At 36.6% G+C, this 20,922-nt stretch overlaps 1 protein-coding gene across 1 annotated transcript in view; it reads left to right on the top strand.

The window, feature by feature from the left end:
* The window catches only part of HMCN1 (hemicentin 1), a 522,545-nt gene that overhangs the window by 323,134 nt on the left and 178,489 nt on the right, over window positions 1-20,922 (top strand). The window contains exons 42-48 of the mRNA XM_033853373.2: window positions 1,549-1,645; window positions 4,959-5,081; window positions 5,843-6,004; window positions 8,234-8,515; window positions 11,176-11,343; window positions 15,499-15,612; window positions 16,166-16,252. Of these exons, the coding sequence (XP_033709264.1) occupies window positions 1,549-1,645; window positions 4,959-5,081; window positions 5,843-6,004; window positions 8,234-8,515; window positions 11,176-11,343; window positions 15,499-15,612; window positions 16,166-16,252 (1,033 nt within the window). The remainder of the gene's footprint in view (window positions 1-1,548; window positions 1,646-4,958; window positions 5,082-5,842; window positions 6,005-8,233; window positions 8,516-11,175; window positions 11,344-15,498; window positions 15,613-16,165; window positions 16,253-20,922) is intronic.

The following is a 20,922-nucleotide window of genomic DNA, read 5'->3' as shown; positions in this document are numbered from 1 at the left end:
TATAGCTTCAGAATCCATGCTGCTAACCACATAGTTTCTAGTTAAAGGACTATTATTACTGTCAAACAAGGAGAGTCTTGGGAAATGGATAATGATTTTCAACACAAAGGAAACTAAGACGCTTACACAAGGAGGATAGAAGTATAGGAGAGAGTGAGAGGGAGGTGAAAGTGTATATTGGAGGCAAGAGGTTGGAGTCGTTCGTAATTATGATCCTGTAACGATGGAGCCAGTGAGGAAGGAAAGGCCGGAGTCACTGATGGAGGAAAGTAGGATAAGTCAGTTGAGCTATATAGGGGGAAAAAAAGCAAAAAAAAAAGCAAAAAGCACTGCCCCTTCTCAGAGGCAGACCCCAGAGTTCAAGAAGGCAGCTGGTAGAATTGTCAAACCTCAGCTCTGACTGAATGATAGAGGGAGACGATTGTACAAACCACAGGTCCCAGCACTGCTAGGGGAGAGCTATACGTGATTAGAACTCTCCTAGCAAATTTTAGTGAGTAGAGAAGTTCATTTCTTCAGAACACAGATCCCAATAGAGTTGGGAAGCCAGGAGAGAGGTGATGGTGAAGAAATCCTAGGATCCACTGAGTCTCCACCACTGAGGCTAGCCAGGCACCCTGGAATGTGTGGGTCCATAGGAAGGAACATAGGGCGAAGACCTCATGGAAATGAAAACTTCTAGTGTACCCCTGCTGTACTAAATACTTTTAATGATAACTCCAACTCTAATGATTCTCTTTTGAATGTTTTAGCAATTGATTTCAAAGCTTTCAGCAATTATATACTGTTTGTTGTACCTCTTAGATTATCTTATCTTCTTATTTATACCTTGTTTATTATTAAACTCTTTTTTTATGTTCACATACATTATATTCTCAACTAGATTGAAAACTCAAGTCAGAAATCATATATCACACCATACTTCTTTGTATCTTTTACCTATAGTACCTGGTACAAGATTCTCAATAACTGCTGAAAGGTCTATGAATAAATGATAAATGAGTATTAATGTATGTTGCAGATAAATATATGGAAAGTATTTACTGGTATTCAGTTATCTACCAAGCACCAAAGTGGGTATTAGGAGATTGAGACTAATTGAGTATAATACGTGGCTTGAAGAAGCTTACAAACCCAATATAGGAGAAGACATAATAAATTAATAGTATGGGTATTATTTTACTGAACAAGGACCTGGGCATGGAAAGATTGTATATTTAAAGCCCTGAATAACATATTCAGAAATTAATTGTGACTTTTTTGTTATTTTATCTGAATCATATTTAAAAGGCCTTTCTAGACCTTCAACCAGTAGAATTAATGAGATTCAAATAAGGTATGACATAAAAGAATTGCTGAATCTTGATAAGTGTTGAATATGGGTGATGGGCATATAGCCATCCATTTTACTGTTCCCTCTATTTTTTATATGTTTGAAAACCTTCAGAACACAAATGAAAAATCAGAGATCACAAATAACATTAATAGAAAAGCCCCAATTACTTACAAAATAGAAACTGTGGTTTCAAAGCATGATTTTGTTTTCAGATTGAAGATGCTCAGGTTCAAGATAGTGGTCGTTACACTTGTGAGGCAACAAATGTTGCTGGAAAAACTGAGAAAAACTATAATGTCAACATTTGGGGTAAGTGGGATCAGCCCCTGATTGTAAAGCAAATGATACAGCTTGTGGTTTAATCTTTGATTCTTTGTGTCAGTTCTTAAAATAAAAAACCACGTAACTAAAATTGATCATAATACAGACATGGACACTAATTAATATGTTTAAATGATGCTGAACTGTCCTGAATATCAGCTTATATAATTAATTCAAGAGCAACTAGACAGATTTCTTGAACCTAAACATGTTGGTCACTGTAACTTTGATGTAGAGCAGTTCTGCTCTCCTGCCTGATTAATATGCCTTTTAGCTTCTACAACTGAGATCCTCTAATGATTGAGTGTTCTCCATGAACAGAGAGTGTGTTGGTCAATTGAAAATAAGTCAAAAGGCTAAATTGTGTATGTGAATTATATTTGTGTGAGAGAAAGAGGACACATGCACTTGTGGGTGGGAGATGGGATTACTCCGCTGACGAATGTGCAAAGCTATTCTTGTTTGAAGTTTTACTCTTACTAATCAAGATAATTCTTAGGAATAGTCACAACTTTTATATCACTGTAGTTGTTACACTATGTTCAAAAGTGTTCCCATTTCCTACATATTCACCTTTATTTTAAGTACTTCTTTAAATTCATTTATAACGTATTAAGCTCTCTTAATTTTGATTGTATTTGTTTAAACTTTTTAATTTTTGAGATAATAACCTGAAATTTACCTTTGATTATAAAAGTTAATTCAAAAACACATTTTAAAATAAAAATAGGTAGAGGAAGTAATCTAATTCCAATAGAGAATAAATATTTTATGTATAAAATGACTTGTTAATTATAAATCATTATTATCATTTTTAAAAATCTTGAGGAAAATTGTAAGAAGTATTATCATTCACCTGTAAAAGGATTTACTTTTAAATGACAGAGTTTACTATGCAGTACCTTTATATTCACTACATATTTGTTATGTATCATTCACTTCTGTTCCTACCTCCTTCTATCCTTTTTCTCCCTTCATATTTCCTTTCTTTCCTTTCTCTTCTCATTTCTTTCAAATGGGGAAAATATTCATATAACTCCCAATATGGACAACAGTGAGCTAAGTCTTATCAAGTAAAGGTTGAAAAAAAAAAAGAAAAGAAAAAGAAAAATTTGGAGTGATCAATTAGAAAGTGAGATGAAGAATTCATTTTTAAAATGCTGTATTAGAGATACCTGTAGACTATTCATGTGAAGCTGTCCTCTATGCCATCAGAATTATGAGCCTATAGCTCAGGAGAAAGAGATAACAGCTAAAAATGTGAGGTTAGGGACATGAGTGTATACGTAGTAGTTGAGATCCCTTAGCGAGAATAAGAAGAATGTGTACAAAAGAGTACTGTATAGAATGACCCTCACATATCACATAAGAAGGGAGACAGAAAAAGAGACCCCCAAATGGGAAACTGAGAAGGAGCAGTCAAAGAGGGAGGAGGAAAACTGGGTAAAGCTTGTGTCATGGAAACTAAGGGACAATGGTGTTCCCAGAAGAAGAACACGGACAACAAATAAGTTGGACGTGGTTAGATAGATGAGTGAATGAACGAATGAATAATGGCACATTGCAGAGAAGCCAAATGAGACATAAAATACAAAGTGTACTTTACAACTGTGAGTAGACCAATGCCTCTTAAAGAGGAAAGCAGGTCGCAGTCAATGTAAGAATGAATGATAGGGGAGTGAAAGTCGAGACCTCAAAAATCATTTATAGAGTGACTCTGTGTTCTAGGTACTATGCCACATGTAGGCATAGAGAGCTTAAGAAGAAAGACAATGACACTGGTTACTGAGTTCAGTTTGGGGCAAGTTGAGTTTGACAGTGCCTCAAAGGCATCCAAGATGAGATGTTAAGTAGTCAGATATAAAAGTCCAGATCTCAGAGAGTATCTGCATTACAGGTACAGATTTGCAAGTATTTGTATTAATGGAAGCCATGGAAGTAGAGGAGGTGGAGCTTGGGCTGGAGATCATGAATTTATAGTGGTGGCAATTTGTGTAGTTGTCATTTTCTTCTGTAGAATTTTCATCTGTGGGATAGGTGATGACAGAGTGAACTATAGGATTCATCCCAAGTTAAGGGTATTGCCAAATAGGAAGAGCAATGGTGCCCGGCAGTTGAAAATATTGGCAGAGGACTAGCTGAAATTACTGATCATGAAATCTAAGTTGGATAGTGAAGTTGGTAAATAAAAGAGTAAGCAGCAAGGTTGGGAGGCTTCTGAGAGGTTTAAGGACTTGAGATTCAATTAGGTCATTGAACTGAGAATTGGGAATAGTTGAGTGAAAGAGCTATAAGGATAGAGCAGTTGTCAGAAAATGGCCTAAATTTATAAATTAATAGGAGAAGTGTTCTAGATGGTGAAAAGAGTATGGCCTCTGTTGGAGAACAGGATGAGCAGATCAAGGAACTGAGTAGCCAGGTGTTTCGACGTGTGGATATTGAGTTCATACAGAATGTGGCAGGTCTTCATATAAAGAGAAAGGATAAAAACAAGTACCAAATTGTTCAGTGAATGGAAAGAGAATGACAGGTTCACAGATGGTGATAAGAAAAAAAGAAGTAAATGGGTGACATGAGCCTCAAAAGAATAGTGACTTTCATGGGGGTGCTTGAACAATGGCTGGAAGCAGCATTGGCGGTGAGGAGGATTCTCCCACTCCTCACCTCCCAGGAGCTTGGGAGGATAAGCATCTATCACGTGATAATACTGCAGCCAGAAAAGTGTCCCAAGGGAGAGTTCAACCAGCAAATGCAGACTCAGCCTCTTTGAGTAAAGTGTGGGTAGTCAGAATTCACTTTGAGAGTTCCAAGCAGAAGCTGGAGATCAGTGGGGGGATGCAGAGTGTGCAATCTAGGATAGGTAGCATGTCTGTTCCTCAGATCAAATTCCTTACCTCTGTTCTTTACTGTATGTTATATGCCTGATGTCTTTCTATTCTGTTCAACATCTGAGATATCAAAGCTGGAGAGGCACAATGGCTGGGTTAAATTTAAATTTGCTAAGTGTCTTCATTTCTTTTGGTGCAAGATGTCTAAATATCTAGACTGTATCTCCTTTTTATATCACTCTGAGTATTTTGATAATTAAGTTTCTATCTGTGAAAATGGGAAGTCTGCTATTAGGTATTTATTCTAGGTCTTACAGTTGACTTTTAATGTGGTGTTGATAGGTCAACCTCAAGTGCTAAATTATTTACATGTACCATTGGAGTGGGAACCTTTTTTATTTTTACATGCAAAGTGTTAGGGAAATTTTATTTTTGAGTGTAAAATAGTATTTTTCCTTTTTTTAATCTTTCAGTACCACCGAATATTTATGGTTCTGATGAACTTGCTCAACTTACAGTCATTGAAGGGCATCTTATTAGTCTATTGTGTGAATCAAGTGGTATTCCACCCCCAAATCTCATTTGGAAGAAGAAAGGTCAGTTTTCATCCTTTGACATTTATAAAATTAAATATAAATATTAAGTCAATTTATATTTTGTTTGAGAAACATGCCAACAAACTTTCTTAAGGTTTGCACGCAAAAATACCAGACAGCAGAATTGCTTTGTGTTAAATGCGCCATATGCAGTATTTCTACAATATCAACCTGAAAATTGTCGGTTTTGAGACTCACTGCTCCCAAGAAGAAATTAATTTTCTCCATTAATTCTTTTTTAATCAAATGCATCGTAGGGCAGCTATAATGATCAAGAATCCACCATTCAACGAACTATTTCTTTCTTCTTTAAAATAGGTTTAAAATTTTTCTTGTTTTTTAAAGCAAACATTTTTGCTGTATTTGTGACAGTTTTGTAATGTACGTTAAGATTGAATTCTGCAGTTGAACCGATTTTTAGTTATTCATCAACAAACATCTGTTTCCATTAAGTATCAGATCATCTAAATTTTTAGCTGATCTAAAAAATAATTCTTGTTTTACTTAAAGATTTTATTTTGTTTGTTTTACTAAGTATGTTTTCTTTTAAATGCAATATTGATTGAAAGAAAAATTTGCAGAAGATAGTCTTCTCTTCATCTTCCTCCTCCTCCTTTTTGCCTAGATTATTATACAGTGTCCTCTGCCTTTTAAGTATGTGAACTAGGAAGTAAATATATATGTATATATACTCATTAGAGTATATACACAAAACACCTTACATTTATGCTTCACATTCTGCCACTTGGTTTTCTTTGCAGGTTCCCCAGTGCTGGCTGATTCTGCAGGGCGGGTCAGAACTTTATCTGGAGGCAGGCAGTTGCAGATTTCAGTTGCAGAAGAATCTGATGCAGGGCTCTATACATGTGTGGCATCAAATGTTGCTGGAGCAGCAAAGAAAGACTACAATCTGCAAGTTTACAGTAAGTTATTAGTTAGCCAGGCTTTGGCACAATTTTTTTTTAAAAACCTCTCCATCCTTCCCTTTTACTTTTTCTTCATATCTTTGAGAGTCATTCAAAGTAGTATGGTTATAGTATGGAATTGGCCGTCCATATCCACGGATTCTGCATCCATGGATTCAACCAACTGCAGATTGAAAAATATTTTTAAAAAATCCAAAAAGTTACAAAAAGCAAAAATTGAATTTCCACGCACCAGGCAACTGTTTACATAGCATTTACATTGTATTTACAACTGTTTACACAGTATTTACATTGTATTAAGTATTATAACTAATCTAGTGATGATTTAAAGTATAAGGGAGGATGTACATAGCTTATATGCAAATACTATGCCATTTTATATAGAATGGACTTGAGCATTTGGGTATTTTAGGGTGTCCTGGAACCAGTCCCCTATGGATACCCAGGGACAACTATACCTTTCATAAGACCCACAAATTTTAATTGTGCTGACGTAATAAAGAGTAATGACTTCTTTCTAGCTGTTATTTATTCAGCAGTACAGCTGAATATCTGCATCAGCTTGCTGCTGGCAGGTGTATCAACGTGGCTGTAACTTTTGGGGGGCAGGATAGTGTATGTGCAGAATGGAGAAGATGGCATTGTACCATAGGGTACATTTACAGTATGTAAAAATATCTCATTGTAAAGAGTATTTAATTTATATAAGATTTTAAAGTATTTGAAATATTTACATTACCTCATTTAATCTTTGCATAGCTGTGGTATGAGACAAAAATATTGCCTCCAAAATGTATGTGGAGGGCTTCCCTGGTGGCGCAGTGGTTGAGAGTCCGCCTGCCGATGCAGGGGACACGGGTTCATGTCCCGGTCCGGGAGGATCCCACATGCCGCGGAGCAGCTGGGCCCGTGAGCCATGGCTGCTGAGCCTGCGCGTCCGGAGCCTGTGCTCCACAACGGGAGAGGCCACAACAGTGAGAGGCCCGTGTACCGCAAAAAAAAAAAAAAGTATGTGGAAACTTAAGCCCAGAGAAGTTTCTGTGACCAACTGAGGTCACATGGCTTGTATGTGACAGGATTGGCCCTGGAACACAGGATTACTAACACTGGTCCATTTTCTTTCCCACACACATGTGTATTTGAGTTGGTTTAATCTTCTTTCTTGGAATCAGTATCCACTAGGTGAATTTAGCTATAAAGTTACAGAATCACTGGCCATCAGTGGCTTAAACAAATAGAGGTTTATTTTCTCACATAATGAGAAGCCTGAGGCTGGCAGTCACTGGAGTTGGTCAGCACCTTACTCTTACCAGAACAGGAGATCTAGGATCCTCCTGGTCCTTCCTTTGTTATCTGAAGATGGTTGCTGCATTGGTAGTATCAAGTCCACATTGAAGGCAGTGTGGGAAGGGAAAGGAATGGTATCTTTCTCTTTTGGCAGGAGAGCAAAAAATTTCCCAAACCCACCCCCTCACCTCACCCCTGCCAGCAGACTTCCATTTAGACTTTTTAGGTCTACAGTGATTCCTGGGGTCACCTCAATTTCCAAAGAAGGCTGAGAAAGTCTCAGCTTTTCCAACTCCTCTAGTGAAGGGAAGAAAGGAATTGGTAACAGACATTAGGTCGTGAGCTAGGCTATCATATCTACTTTAAAATTAGTACTAGAAGACTTCTCTGGGTTAGAGCTACAAATGATAATTCAAATAGTTGTATAACTTCTCAAAAGCAGGGAAAGTAGCTAATGCAGTATTCTTTCCTTACTATATTGATAGCTTTATTTTAGTTATGAACCCATTTAGGTACATTGGAGAATTCTACCTCTCAGTACAGCAATGCCATGTCTATTAGTCCTGGGTCTTTTCTTTAGTAGCTAATTTTTTGACATCAAAAATGAATTTAGTATGTTTTGTCACATTATTCCTAGATATTTGTTTTTATGTTATTGTGCTTAGTAGGTTTTCTTAAATTTCATTTTGTAATGGTTGGTTTCATGAAGACCTAAATGTTTTCAGTGGGTATATTCGATTATAGCATGGTGAGTGAGCTTTATACTTTTCTGAATTTTGTGATTTTTGTTTTGCTGTAAATTTGTACTGCTTGTATGACCACAAGAAACAATAAAGCATTTTCTTTCAAAAAAAAAAAAAGAATTTAACTTTGCGTGATGAAAATTCTTATATAAGACTTAAGGCAAACATTTCCTATTCTTTTCTTTTTTTTCCCCAGTTCGACCAACTATAGCCAACAGTGGCAGCCACCCTACTGAAATCATCGTAACTCGAGGGAAGAGCATTTCCTTAGAGTGTGAGGTGGAGGGTATTCCTCAACCGACAGTGACCTGGATGAAAGATGGCCGCCCTTTGACTAAGGGAAGGGGAATGGAAGTAACGGATGAAGGTCATATCCTTCAACTGAAGAATGTCCATGTGTCTGACACAGGCCGTTATGTGTGTGTTGCTGTGAATATAGCAGGAATGACTGACAGAAAATATGACTTAAGTGTACACAGTAAGTATAAACAGGCTCAGTAGGTCCATTCACTGGCTGATATAATCTGTAGCCTCCTGGATGGGAGATATAGACCTCAAGTGTTGAGTCTTTTATTTATAGTCGATTATTTTCTACATTTGCACCACTTCTTTAGATCAGTCTCATCACTCCTCCTACTATGCCTGACCTTCCATATCTTACCTTGCTGAAATAAGCATATATTGGATATTCTTTTAGGAAAGCACATAGTAAAGTAGATAATTATCTTCTTCAAGTACTTTTGATCCAGTGCTATCCCAAGTAACATTCCATAATTCTATGTTTTCCACATTAGCTAACTTGGCTAGTGTAAGTCTAGGTTCCTTAGAGCTTACTGACTGAGCATCAGATGGGCATAAGTTGTACTGAAGTCAGCTTTAAAATTCTAAGTAATGAGCAGTAAATGTCCATAGGAATGGACCAAACATACATGTACTCAGGGACACCTATTTGTATGCATACAATTTGAATTGCATTTTTAAAATCTATAGAAATGGTAAATCTAATAGACATGGTCTTGTAACTTAAATCCAGTTAGAACATGCACAAAGTCCAGTATTAATATCTCGTAGTTTGCAGCCAATGGGTAAACCAAAGCTAGAGACTGAAAAGGAATCAGTCCTATGTATTGTTTTGTTAGATTGTGTTTTTTTCATTCTTTTTAACAGGTGCTTACTATTTCATTATTTGAATGTTTCATACTTTATTTGATCAGTTCTCTAGGGAGGGACATTTAGGTCAGTTGTATTAACAAGAATTTCTGTCATAAAATTTCCTAGGCAAGACTGATGTTGAGAAATCAAGGTCTCAGATTATGCTAAATTCCAGTTGGCTCAATCTTCCATGTACTTCAATTCTGCAAGACCATTGAAAGTGGAGGGTGTCATTGGCCCTTCTCTGTGCAGAAGGAAAACATGATGGAGGGGTAACTTTCCATGGGGCTAATGAGGGACATAGAGGAACTCAAGGCCTCTGTGTAGCCTTGTTTTATCTATGTTCCAGTGCTGGCTTAATTGGGTTTTAACACTGGTTCTCCTCTGACCCAGCCCTTGCACTTGTCCAGGCCTGTTGGGTCAATGTGACTTGTCACTCTATCCTCAGACTATCCTGATTCTACTCTGCTCATTGCACAAACCCGTCTTCTCAACCCACTTTGTGTGTCTCACAGTTTTGCATTCACAAGGCATATTTGACCTCGAGGAGCTGGTCACTCATGTCTTTTCTAGGCTTCTGGAACTGCCCCACCCCTGCCCCTCTTGGTTGGTCTCTAACTCTCAGGCAACTCCTTCCTCTCAACCTCTCTTATTGTTTCCCCCTACTCTTCCAGACTGTAGTGTTAGAATGCCCCAAGGCTCTGAAATGGGCAATACCTGCTTCTCTATCCACACTCTCTCATGGGTGATTGTGCCAATCCCACCGCTAATGTGATTGAGCAAGGGAAACACCTAGGAATCATCCTTGACTCCTCTTTTTCTCATATCTGGTGTCACTAAGTCCCATCAACTCTACTGCTCCTATTCTAGTTGAAACCACATTTGTCTCCATGAGCTGGATTGGGGTGAAAATAAGGAAAAAACCAGCAAGGAAACAACTAGCCCAAGGAACAAAAATGTGGTTAGTATAGATAACATGAAAGCTGGTGTGTTTCACGAGGTTTCGAGCTTCTAATTTGTTCGATTGTTTTTATTTTTTATTTATTTATTTTTGCGGTACACGGGCCTCTCACCGCTGTGCCCTCTCCCGTTGCGGAGCACAGGCTCCGGATGCGCAGGCCCAGCGGCCATGGCTCACGGGCCCAGCCGTGCTGCGGCATGCGGGATCCTCCCAGACGAGGGCACGAACCTGTGTCCCCTGCATCGGCAGGCGGACCTCTCAACCACTGTGCCACCAGGGAAGCCCTGTTTTTAATTTTTAATACTAGAATTATTTGTTAGAAAATTCTGCCTATAAGAAAGTCATGAATCCATATTACCAGAAAAGATGAGTGACTCACAGAAAATCATTCACCACTATCAGAATAACAATATGAAAGTCATTTGGGGACTTCCCTGGTGGTTCAGTGGTAAAGAATCCACCTTCCAATGCAGCAGATGCAGGTTTGATCCCTGGTCAGGGAACTAAGATCCCACATGCCATGGGGCAACTAAGCCCACGCACCACAACTACTGAGCCCGCGCACCTCAATTAGAGAAGCCCACATGCCACAAACTACAGAGCCCATGCGCTCTGGAAACTGCGCACCACAACTACAGAGCCCACATAACCTGGAGCCCTTGCAGCACAACTAGAGAGAGAAATCCCACACGCCACAACTCGAGAGAAGCTCGCATGCTGCAACGAAGAGCCCGAGTGCTGCAACTAAGACCCAACGCAGCCAAGAATAAATAAATAAAATAAACAAAAATTTTTTTTTTTAAGTCATATGTTGCTATTAGTGAGGAAGAAGTGACATTTTTACTTCCAGGAGTGTTGTCCTCGTCGTCGTCATCGTCATCATCATCTTGTGATTGCTTATTTTGCTTACTGTTGACTAGCAAATGGAAGCCTTATTTTTAAGAATAAGCTGTTTAGAATTTGGTGTTTGTTACATACTAACCACCCTCCTTTCCATTTCTTGTTTGTTTTGTTTTGTCTTACAGCCCCTCCAAGCATCATAGGAAACCACAGGACACCTGAAAATATCAGTGTGGTGGAAAAAAACTCAGTGTCCCTAACTTGTGAAGCTTCGGGAATTCCCCTGCCTTCAATTACCTGGCTTAAAGATGGGTGTCCTGTCAACTTTAGCAGTTCTCTGAGAATTCTCTCAGGTATTAGAAATTCTTGTAGCCTGGTAACCTGATTCGCTTCCTGTGGCCACAGTTTCTCCTTAATTTCTCATAACTCCATGTCTTCTTTTTTTCTTTATGATCCAGCTGCTTACTATAATCCCCACTGATCATATTAAGAAAAAATTTTAGGACATCAGAAGCTATATGGGGAAAATCTCTAAATATCTCTATATCCTTCTGACAAAGAAATCTTTGCACTCGCTTATTACTTAAATCATGGGGATGTCAGAGCATTCATGCTGGAATGAGTACCAGCCAATGTGAAAAGTGAAAAATGAAAAGAAATACTTGAAGCCAGAGCCTAGACTGAATAATGTTATATAACAATTTCTATAACCACGAGTTTAAATTTTTTCACAACTCTAATCTGAGTGAGATTTATATTTCCAATATGGAATAGTTTTAAGTGAGCTAAGATTTTATCATTATTGTAAAAAAGATATTCCTCTTATTCCTTATCTAATTATGTAGGAAAATCTATTAGCTTATTCTTTATGGATCAGTGTAAGTGTCGAGAGAGGTGTCTTGGGGCATGCCACAGGAATCTGCACTTGGCCCCTTTCAGTAATAATTTGGGTACAGACTAAGAAAATAATCTTGCCAAGTTTATGGGTAATAAAAAGCTTGGATATTTAGAAGAATACCTACTGTGTTGAATGAAGGCATCCGAATTCAAACACACCTCACTCTGGAACTTTTGAATTAAACCTAACAAAATGAGAGTTAAGTAAACTCCTGCACTCACATTCAGAAACCAATGGTGAAAATTAGGGTGAGATATAGCTTCAGAATTCTTCATATGAAAAGATCTCTGAATTGCTTTGGGTATTGAGTATGCATTAACAATATAATGTGTTTATCATGAAAACAGATGCAATGTTTTGCCACATGAATAAAATAGATTTTCACCAATAAAACAAGTAAAACACCAGTTGTATTGTGGATTTAACTTACTCATTAGGAAGACTAGAAGAAGGATTTATTGACAGTATTTTCGAAGGAGGATAACCATGATGGCAAATGATTGCAAAGTAAACTGTACGTCCAATTCTATTTAACCTGAAAAAATAAACCTTGTGTAACTCATGACAACGTAGTGAAAATTACATTTAAATACTTGAAGAGCCATGGCTTAGAAAAGATGATGTTGGTTCCGTCTAGTGCCAAGTAATACCAGTGTATGGAAAATTCTAGGGGCAGATTGCAGTCTGAATACAAACAACTTTAAAAAATATTTGTATTGTTGAAAGTCAAGATGAGCTATTTTAGGAGGTAACAAGCTCCTTGCCCCTAAATTTGTTCAACGTTTAAATTCTCACTTTTGAAGGCTTTTTCAGAAAAGATACTTTCCTAGTATTTGAATTAGGTCTAAATAGCCTAAGGTCCTTCTGTTTCTTCAAGATCTTGGTCTATAAATGATAGGGGCTTAATGAGGAATATACATTGCTATAATTATTATATCTATTGCCTATAATACTAGATTTATAACCTCAGGCGAGTTTCTTAACTTTGCTAACTTCAGTTCTTCACTTGTAAAGTGAGGATACTAGTGGCATTTGCCTCTTAGGGGGTTTTGTAAAGATGAGTTAATATGTGTAAAGCAGCTAACACAGTGCCTGCTTATATCCTAAGCATCCAATACATGTTTGTTATTATTTGCCATAGACAACCTGGTAAAAGATTTGGGTTTCCCTATCCTAGGAGACTTTCCTATGTCCTATAATGCTGTCATTTTTGAAGGACTGCCTGCCTCTGTTGATCTTAAGGAATGCATACTGATGGCAAAGATTTCATTGCAGTTTGGTTACCAAAAACCTGAACACATTATCTTCTTCTCTTATAGTCATCCTTATATTATTGTTTTTTTTTTAATTCTCAATTGCTGAAAAAGTAGGAACTCTTTTTAAATATAATAACTACATCAGCGTTCCTGGAAATGAAAAAGGCAAGATAAAATTAGGTACTCTGGCTTATTATAGATCCACAGGGGTAGTGTTTTGGTTTTATTGTATAGCTTTGTTTTGTTTGACTAGCAGCTGGAGATCCCTGAGCAAACACATTAAACGTACTTCACCTTGTGGCGCTGCCAGAAGAGTCATTCAGTTTTACAGTCTGAACATGTGTGTTGTGCAATCGATGACTGAGAATCAGATGAATGGCGTATGACTCGCTTGTTCCTTGATCGGCTGCACATTTCTGTTTCATTAAGATTAGTCCTCCTGAGACATTAAGTCAGGCTTTTCTGAAAGAAGTACTTTGTTGCAGGTCCTATCATTGTTATGAAGTTATCTGCCAAGAACAGATAGCTGCTATAAAAATTTAATGGGTACGAGAAATGTCTCCATCTAAGTATAATTTACTGTCCAACCCTTTTTTGTCTTTCACTGCAATAAGGGAGAGGACCAGGAAACAAAGAGAAAGGAAAGATCATGAGATTTATGAGGTTGAGGTTTACAGAGCCAGCAATGACTCATAAACGTTGTATTTTTTTAATATCTCTCAGCTGGAATCATATTATGGTCTCACTAATCTGAAGTAGCAGTGAGTGCTTTTGAATCCTTTCCTAATTAACATAAGTTTTTTGACATGTTTAGGGAATTTCTGTATTCAACTTTGCTTACTTAAATTCAACTGGGGAAAAAGACTGAGTTTAGATAATCAGTTTTGTCTGTCTAAATAAGATATTACTAAGTTCACCTTTCATTGGTTTGAGGATGAGTAGGTTGCTTATAGGAAAAGCTCAATGAGGGCTTGTGTTTATAAAAACATAAAGCAGATGGAAACTCCTGATAAATTCAGATCCAGGTGAATATTTACATGAAAATTTTATGTTTAACCATTTCAATGTTTTTAGTTCAAATTCAAGGTACTAAGCAAAAATACACCGAGTGGAAAATTATTACAAAACCTAAGAAATGATTTACACTTTTTTTTAAACATCTTTGAGTATAATTGCTTTACAATGGTGTGTTAGTTTCTGCTGTATAACAAAGTGAATCAGCTATATATATATCTCCCCATATCCCCTCCCTCTTGTGTCTCCCACCCTCCTTTTCCCACCCTCTAGGTGGACACAAAGCACACAAAGTGTATATATGTCCATGCCACTCTCTCACTTCGTCCCACCTTACCCTTCCCCCTCCCCGTGTCCTCAAGGACTCTACTCTCTCAGTGTGTCTCTTTGCTCTCTGCCAGCTTTGTTTCAGTCTCATCTGCTGGCTCCTCTTCCTTGGTCCTTAATAGGAGTTTTCCTCCAAATTACACCCTTCAGCATATCAGTTTCATTCCCAGTCTACCAGAATCTTTCTTCATTACATAGAAGTTCAAAATATAAAGAGGAACAAAATCAGAGTCGTGCTAATGAACAAAGTGACCCTCATAAACTTTGATATAAATAGTTCTAGAATTCCGTGAAACTCAATTGAAAACTGGTAGTCAGTCTTCATGGTTTCATTCATCCCTTGTATATTGATGTCATCCCAGTCTGGGTAGTTGGTGTGGTCCTCTTTCTAACGTTCCCATTTCATGTGTTCCACCGCAAACTGGGAATCTTTTCGTAAACATCCTGTCACGGTTGTTTTTCTAAAGCACGAATCAGAGCATGACTTTTCTGTTTATGTACTTCCATAGCCTGTAGTGAACACAATAAAGTCTAAATTCCTTAGCATAGCATTCGAAGGCCCACAGAATCTGGTCATACTCCAACTAGTCTCATCTCTCACTGTTTTCTCCGCCTGTTCTGTTTTAGGTGCCACACCTCTCATCTACTTTCTACCTCTAGATCCTCATTCATACTCTGCCTACAGCGGTGTCTCTTAACTCCTCTCTGTGTTAAAGAATACTTACCTTTCAAGATTATGTTCAAACAGTACCTCTGTGAAACTCCATTTCTTACTTGCTGTCACCTAGGTTTGTATTAACTTTTTTTATCCATTAAATCAGAAATTTCTTCTGAATTATCTATTCTGCTTCATATAGCCTTAAAACATGTGATATTTTTTAAAAGCTTGACATAAATGCATTTTAAAGGCCTTTGAAGTGAATTGATGACATTTTCCCAAAATTCAGCACTACACGGCTAACTTGTAAAGTTACAGATTTCTTTTTGCGTCATCTGGTGGTTTGCTTCTCCAGGAGGAAGGACTCTGCGGTTGATGCAGACCAGAATGGAAGATGCTGGCCAGTATACTTGTGTTGTAAGGAATGCAGCTGGTGAAGAAAGAAAAACCTTTGGGCTTTCAGTATTAGGTATTTATATAACTTATAATATCTAGACAAAATAAAATGGTCTGAAATACATTCTGGAAGCAGAGTTAACATTTATCTGCAGCTTGAACTTACATTCGTGTATTCTTTGGCCCCTGGACTGTCACTCTTGGCAAGAATTCAATGTTAGAATGGTTTGTACGTAATCAGTTGGATTAAAATGGCTGAAATGCCATGTCTTATCAGTTCACCATTGTTCAACAATGTTCTAAGACTCTGATAACTTGTTTAATGTGAGTGCTTATCAGAGTTATAGAGGGAGAAATGTGTCTAATAGATTTTGTTACTCTTTGACTTGTTGACATATTTATGATTTACATACAATAAAATTCATTATAATTGAATTTATGACATATAACTTTATAGTATATCTTAGAATTGATCAGACAATATAACATTGTAGTAAACAAATAATAATGAGAAATTCGGGGGATTGTTTTAAAGGGTACAGCCTAATAAAAAATATGAAAATAGATGCCTATAAATAACCATTCTGCTGTTAGAACTGTTACTTTTTCTGTCTTTTTTTTTTTAGTACCACCTCGCATTGTGGGTGAAAATACATTTGAAGATGTGAAGGTAAAAGAGAAACAGAGTGTTGCATTGACTTGTGAAGTGACAGGTAAGGGGCTCAGCTCTTGCATTTCTGCTCAACTCACTGGTTATTCATTGCCTCCACTTAACTCTTAGTTGAGAAAAATCAAGCATTTGACCTTGAATTCTAGCCCAATATAGATGGTAGAAGTATAGGAGGAAACCTTTCAGATTCTGTGGAGATAAAAAGGAAATTCCTACACTGAAAAAAGGAAGGAAGGAAGGAGAGAGGGAGTAGGGGAGGAAGGAAAGCAAGGAAGAGAGAGAGACAGAAAAAGACACATTAGTCTTTTCTTTGAACTCAATAAATGATTCTTTCTTTTTTTTAATCCTGTTCCTACTTGTGGGTAAGATTTCCTGTCCCACCTCCTCTTATTTTTTCTTTCCTTCCCTATGTTTGTACCTTCCTTTCCTTTTTATTGTTTTCTTAAATTTTATGTCAAAGAAATAGGAATTTTGGTGAAAGTATAGCATCACTGATAGTGGGAATTACCCAAGATCAACACTGTCACCTTTTGTAAGCATGTTTGCATATTACCAAGGAAATGGAGAAGAGTAAAAATAAAAATGAAAATTCTAAACCCAATTTCACCGGCTTTACCAGTGAATCATTGTGTTGCATGTAATAAAAATAAACAGATCTCTAAGAGAATGTGTTCAAGACTCTTTTTAGTAAAGGCACAGCCTTGCAGTTTTAATGGAACGACTAGAGCAGCCCATACTTTTTATAGAAAGCAAGTGTTTTAAGGAAGATTCAATTAATTTCTTATTTCGTTGTTTACATGCCTTGCATGAGCAATACATTTAAGTAAGCAAGGAAATATTTTCATCTTAAGAAAGACAGATATAAAAAGTGTCACATATACTATTACTTAACCTGTTTTCTTTTTTTCTTGCAATGATGTGGTAACAACTATTGCATAGAGAACAGCTGCCTAAATTTTGTAGTGTCCCATCTTGAGCCTTCCAGTTTGTTTTTTTTAACGTTGACATTTGGTTTTTTAAGATATTTCTTTTTTATTCTTTCTTTCAGTTTCATTGAGATATAATTGACATATAATATTGCATAAGTTTAAGGTGATTATACACACACACACATACACACACACTCACACACAAAATGATTACCACAATGTTTAGCTAACATCCATCACTGCACATAGCTACACAACTTTTTTTCTTGTAATTAGAACTTTTAAGATCTACTCTCTTAGCAGCTTTCAGTTATACAATATGGTATTGTTAACTGTAATCACAATTATCATCTTATAACTAGAACTTTGTGCCTTCCGACCACCGTCACTCATTGCCCCACCTCTAACCTCCTACCTCTATAACCACTAATGGGTTCTCAGTTTCTATGAGTTTGGGTTTATTAGATTTCCCATATAAGTGAGAACATACGTATGTTTTTCTCTGTCTGACTTATTTCCCTTAGTATAATGTCCTCGAGGTTTATCTGTGTTGTCAAAAATGATAGGATTTCCTTCTTTTTTCATGGCTGGATAATATTAAATTATATATATATATATATATATATATAGTAAATAATATTAGTATTATATATTGTATAGTAATATTTAGTATTTAACAATAATATTAAATTATATGTATAATTTTATATATGTCACATTTTCTTTATCCAGTTATCTGTCTATGGACACATAGGCTGTTTCCATGTCTTGGCTATTGTGAATAATGCTGCAATGAACGTGGGAGTGCAGATGTCTCTTTGAGATAGTGATTTCGTTTTCTTCGGATATATGCCTAGAAGTAGAATTGCTACACATATGATAGTTCTATTTTTAGTTTTTTGAGCAACCTTGATACTGTTTTCCATAGGGGCTATACCAATTTACATTCCCTCCAAAGGTGCACAAGGGTTCCCTTTTTTCCACATCCTCATCAACACTTCTCATTTCCTGTATTTTTGATAATAGCTGTTCTAACAGGTGTAAGGTGATATCTCATTGTGGTTTTGATTTGCATTTCCTGGATGATTAGTGGTGCTGAACAGCTTGTCTTGTACCTGTCAGCCATTTGAATATCTTCTTTGGAAAAATGTCTATTCAGGTCCTTTACCATTTTTTTAATTGAATCCTGTGTGTGTGTGTGTGTGTGTGTGTGCTATTGAGTTATATGCATTCCTTACATATTTTGGATATTAACCCCCTTATCAGATAGTGCTTTGAAAATATTTTTTCCCACTTTGTAGGTTGCCATTTAATTTTGTTGATGTCTTCTTTTGCTGTATAGAGCTTTTTAGTTGATGTAGGCCCATTTGTTTTTGCTTTTGTTGCATATGCTTTTGGTATCATATCACAGAAATCATTGCCAAGACCAATGTCAAGAAGCTGTGTACCTATGTTTTCTTTTTTAATTTCAGCTGCTTTTAAAAAATTTTTTATTATTTTATTTATTTTTTAATGTTTATTTATTTTTAATTTGTTTTTATTTTTTAATTTTATTTTTGGTTGCATTGGGTCTTCATTTCTGTGTGCAGGCTTTCTCTAGTTGTGTCGAGTGGGAGCTTCTCTTGTTGCAGAGCACAGGCTCTAGGTGCTCAGGCTTCAGTAGTTGTGGCATGCAGGCTCAGTAGTTGTGGCTCATGGGCTCTAGAACGCTGGCTCAGTAGTTGTGGCTCACGAGCTTAGCAGCTCTGCAGCATGTAGGATCTTCCCGGACCAGGGATCAAACCCATGTCCCCTGCATTGGCAGGCGGATTCTTAACCACTGCGTCACCAGGGAAGTCCCTGTCCCTCTGTTTTCTTTCAGGAGTTTTATGGTTTCAGGTCTTACATTTAAGCCTTTGATACATTTCAAGTTAATTTTTATGAGTGGTGTAAGACGCGGGTCTAGTTTCCTTCTTTTGCGTGTGAATATCCAGTTTTCCCACTGCCATTTACTGAAGAGACTCTTTTTCCAATGAGTATTCTTGACCCTCTTTACTAATATTAGTTGATCGTATATGCATGGCTTTATTTCTGTGCTTATGATTCTGTTCCATTGGTATATGTGTCTATTTTATGGCAGTACCTTACTGTTTTGATTACTGTAGCTTTGTAATGTAGTTTGAAGTCAGGACGTATGATGCCCCCAGCTCTTCTTTCTCAGGATTGCCTTGGCTATTCAGTGTCTTTTGTGATTCCACACAAATTTTAAGATTTTTTTTTTCCATTTCTGTAAAAAATGCCATTGGAATCTTCATAGAGATTGCACTGAACCTATAAATAGCTTTGGGTAATATGGACATTTTAACAATATTAATTCTTTCAATCCATGAACACAAGATGTCTTTCTGTTTATTTGTGTCTTCTTTTATTTATTTCATCAATGTTTTATAGTTTTCAATGTAGAGATCTTTCACCTCCTTGGTTAGATTTATTCCTAAGTTTTTGTTTTTGTTTTTGATGTTATCATAAATGAGATGTTTCTTTAATTTCTTTTTCAGATCATTTGTTGTTAGTGTATAAAAATGTAGTGATTTTTTTAATGTTGATTTTGTATCTGAAACTTTATTGAATTTGTTGATTAAAGCAAACAGTTTTTGGGTGGAGTCTTTAGGACTTTATATAAATAATCATGTCATCTACAAATAGAACTTTACTTCTTTCTTTCCAATTCTGATGCCTTTTATTTCTTTTTCTTGCCTGATTGGCTAGGACTTCCAATAAAGTGTTGAATAGGAATGATGAGAGTGGGCACCCTCATCTTGTTCTTGATCTTAAAAAACTTTCAGTCTTTCAGTACTCAGTATGATGTTAGCTGCAGATTTGTCATATGGCCTTTATTATGTTGAGGAATGTTCCTTCTATATACAATTTGTTAAGATTTTTTATCATAAATGTTGAATTTGGTCAGGTGCTTCTCTGCATCTATTGAGATGAGCATATGATTTTTATCTTTCATTCTATTGATATAATGTATTATATTGATTTGTGTATCTTGATCCATCCTTGCATCCCAGAGATGAATACCATTTGATCATGGTGTATGATCCTTTTAATTTGATGCTGAATTCAGTTTTCTAGTATTTTCTGAGAATTTTATATTTATATTCATCAGGGATGTTGGCCTGTAGTTTTCTTTTCTTGTGGTGTCCTTACCTAACTTGGGTGTCAGGGTAATGCTGGCCTTGTAAAATGAGTTTGGGAATGTTCCCTCATCAGTTTTTTGAAAGAGTTTGAGAAGACTTGATATTAATTCTTTTTTAAACATTTGGTAAAATTTATCACTGAAACCATCTGGTCCTAGATTTTCCTTGTTGGGAGGTTTTGACTTCTGGTTTAATCTACTTACTAGTAATTGGTCTGTTCAGATATTCTTTTTCTTCATGATGTAGTCTTGACAGGTTGTATATTTCTAGGAATTTACCCATTTCTCCTAGGCTGTAGTTGTTGAGCGTAGTCTCTTATGATTCTTTGTATTTCTGTGGTATCAATTGTAATGTCTCCTCTTTCATTTATAATCTTATTTATTTGGGTCCTCTCTTTTTTTTTTCCTTAGTCTAATGTTTTGTCAATTTTATCTTTTCAAAGAACCAATTCTTAGTTTTATTAATCTTTTCTATTGTTTCCTTGTACTCTATTTCATTTATTTCTGCTCTAATTTTTATTATTCTCTTCCTTCTGCTAATTTTGGACTTAGTCTGTTTTTTTCCTAGTTCCTTGAGGTGTACTCTTAGATTTTTTTTTAGAG

The sequence above is a fragment of the Tursiops truncatus genome, chromosome 1 (assembly GCF_011762595.2).
Source record: "Tursiops truncatus isolate mTurTru1 chromosome 1, mTurTru1.mat.Y, whole genome shotgun sequence".
NCBI lineage: Eukaryota > Metazoa > Chordata > Mammalia > Artiodactyla > Delphinidae > Tursiops > Tursiops truncatus.
This window is presented reverse-complemented; position numbering and strand designations above follow the sequence as displayed.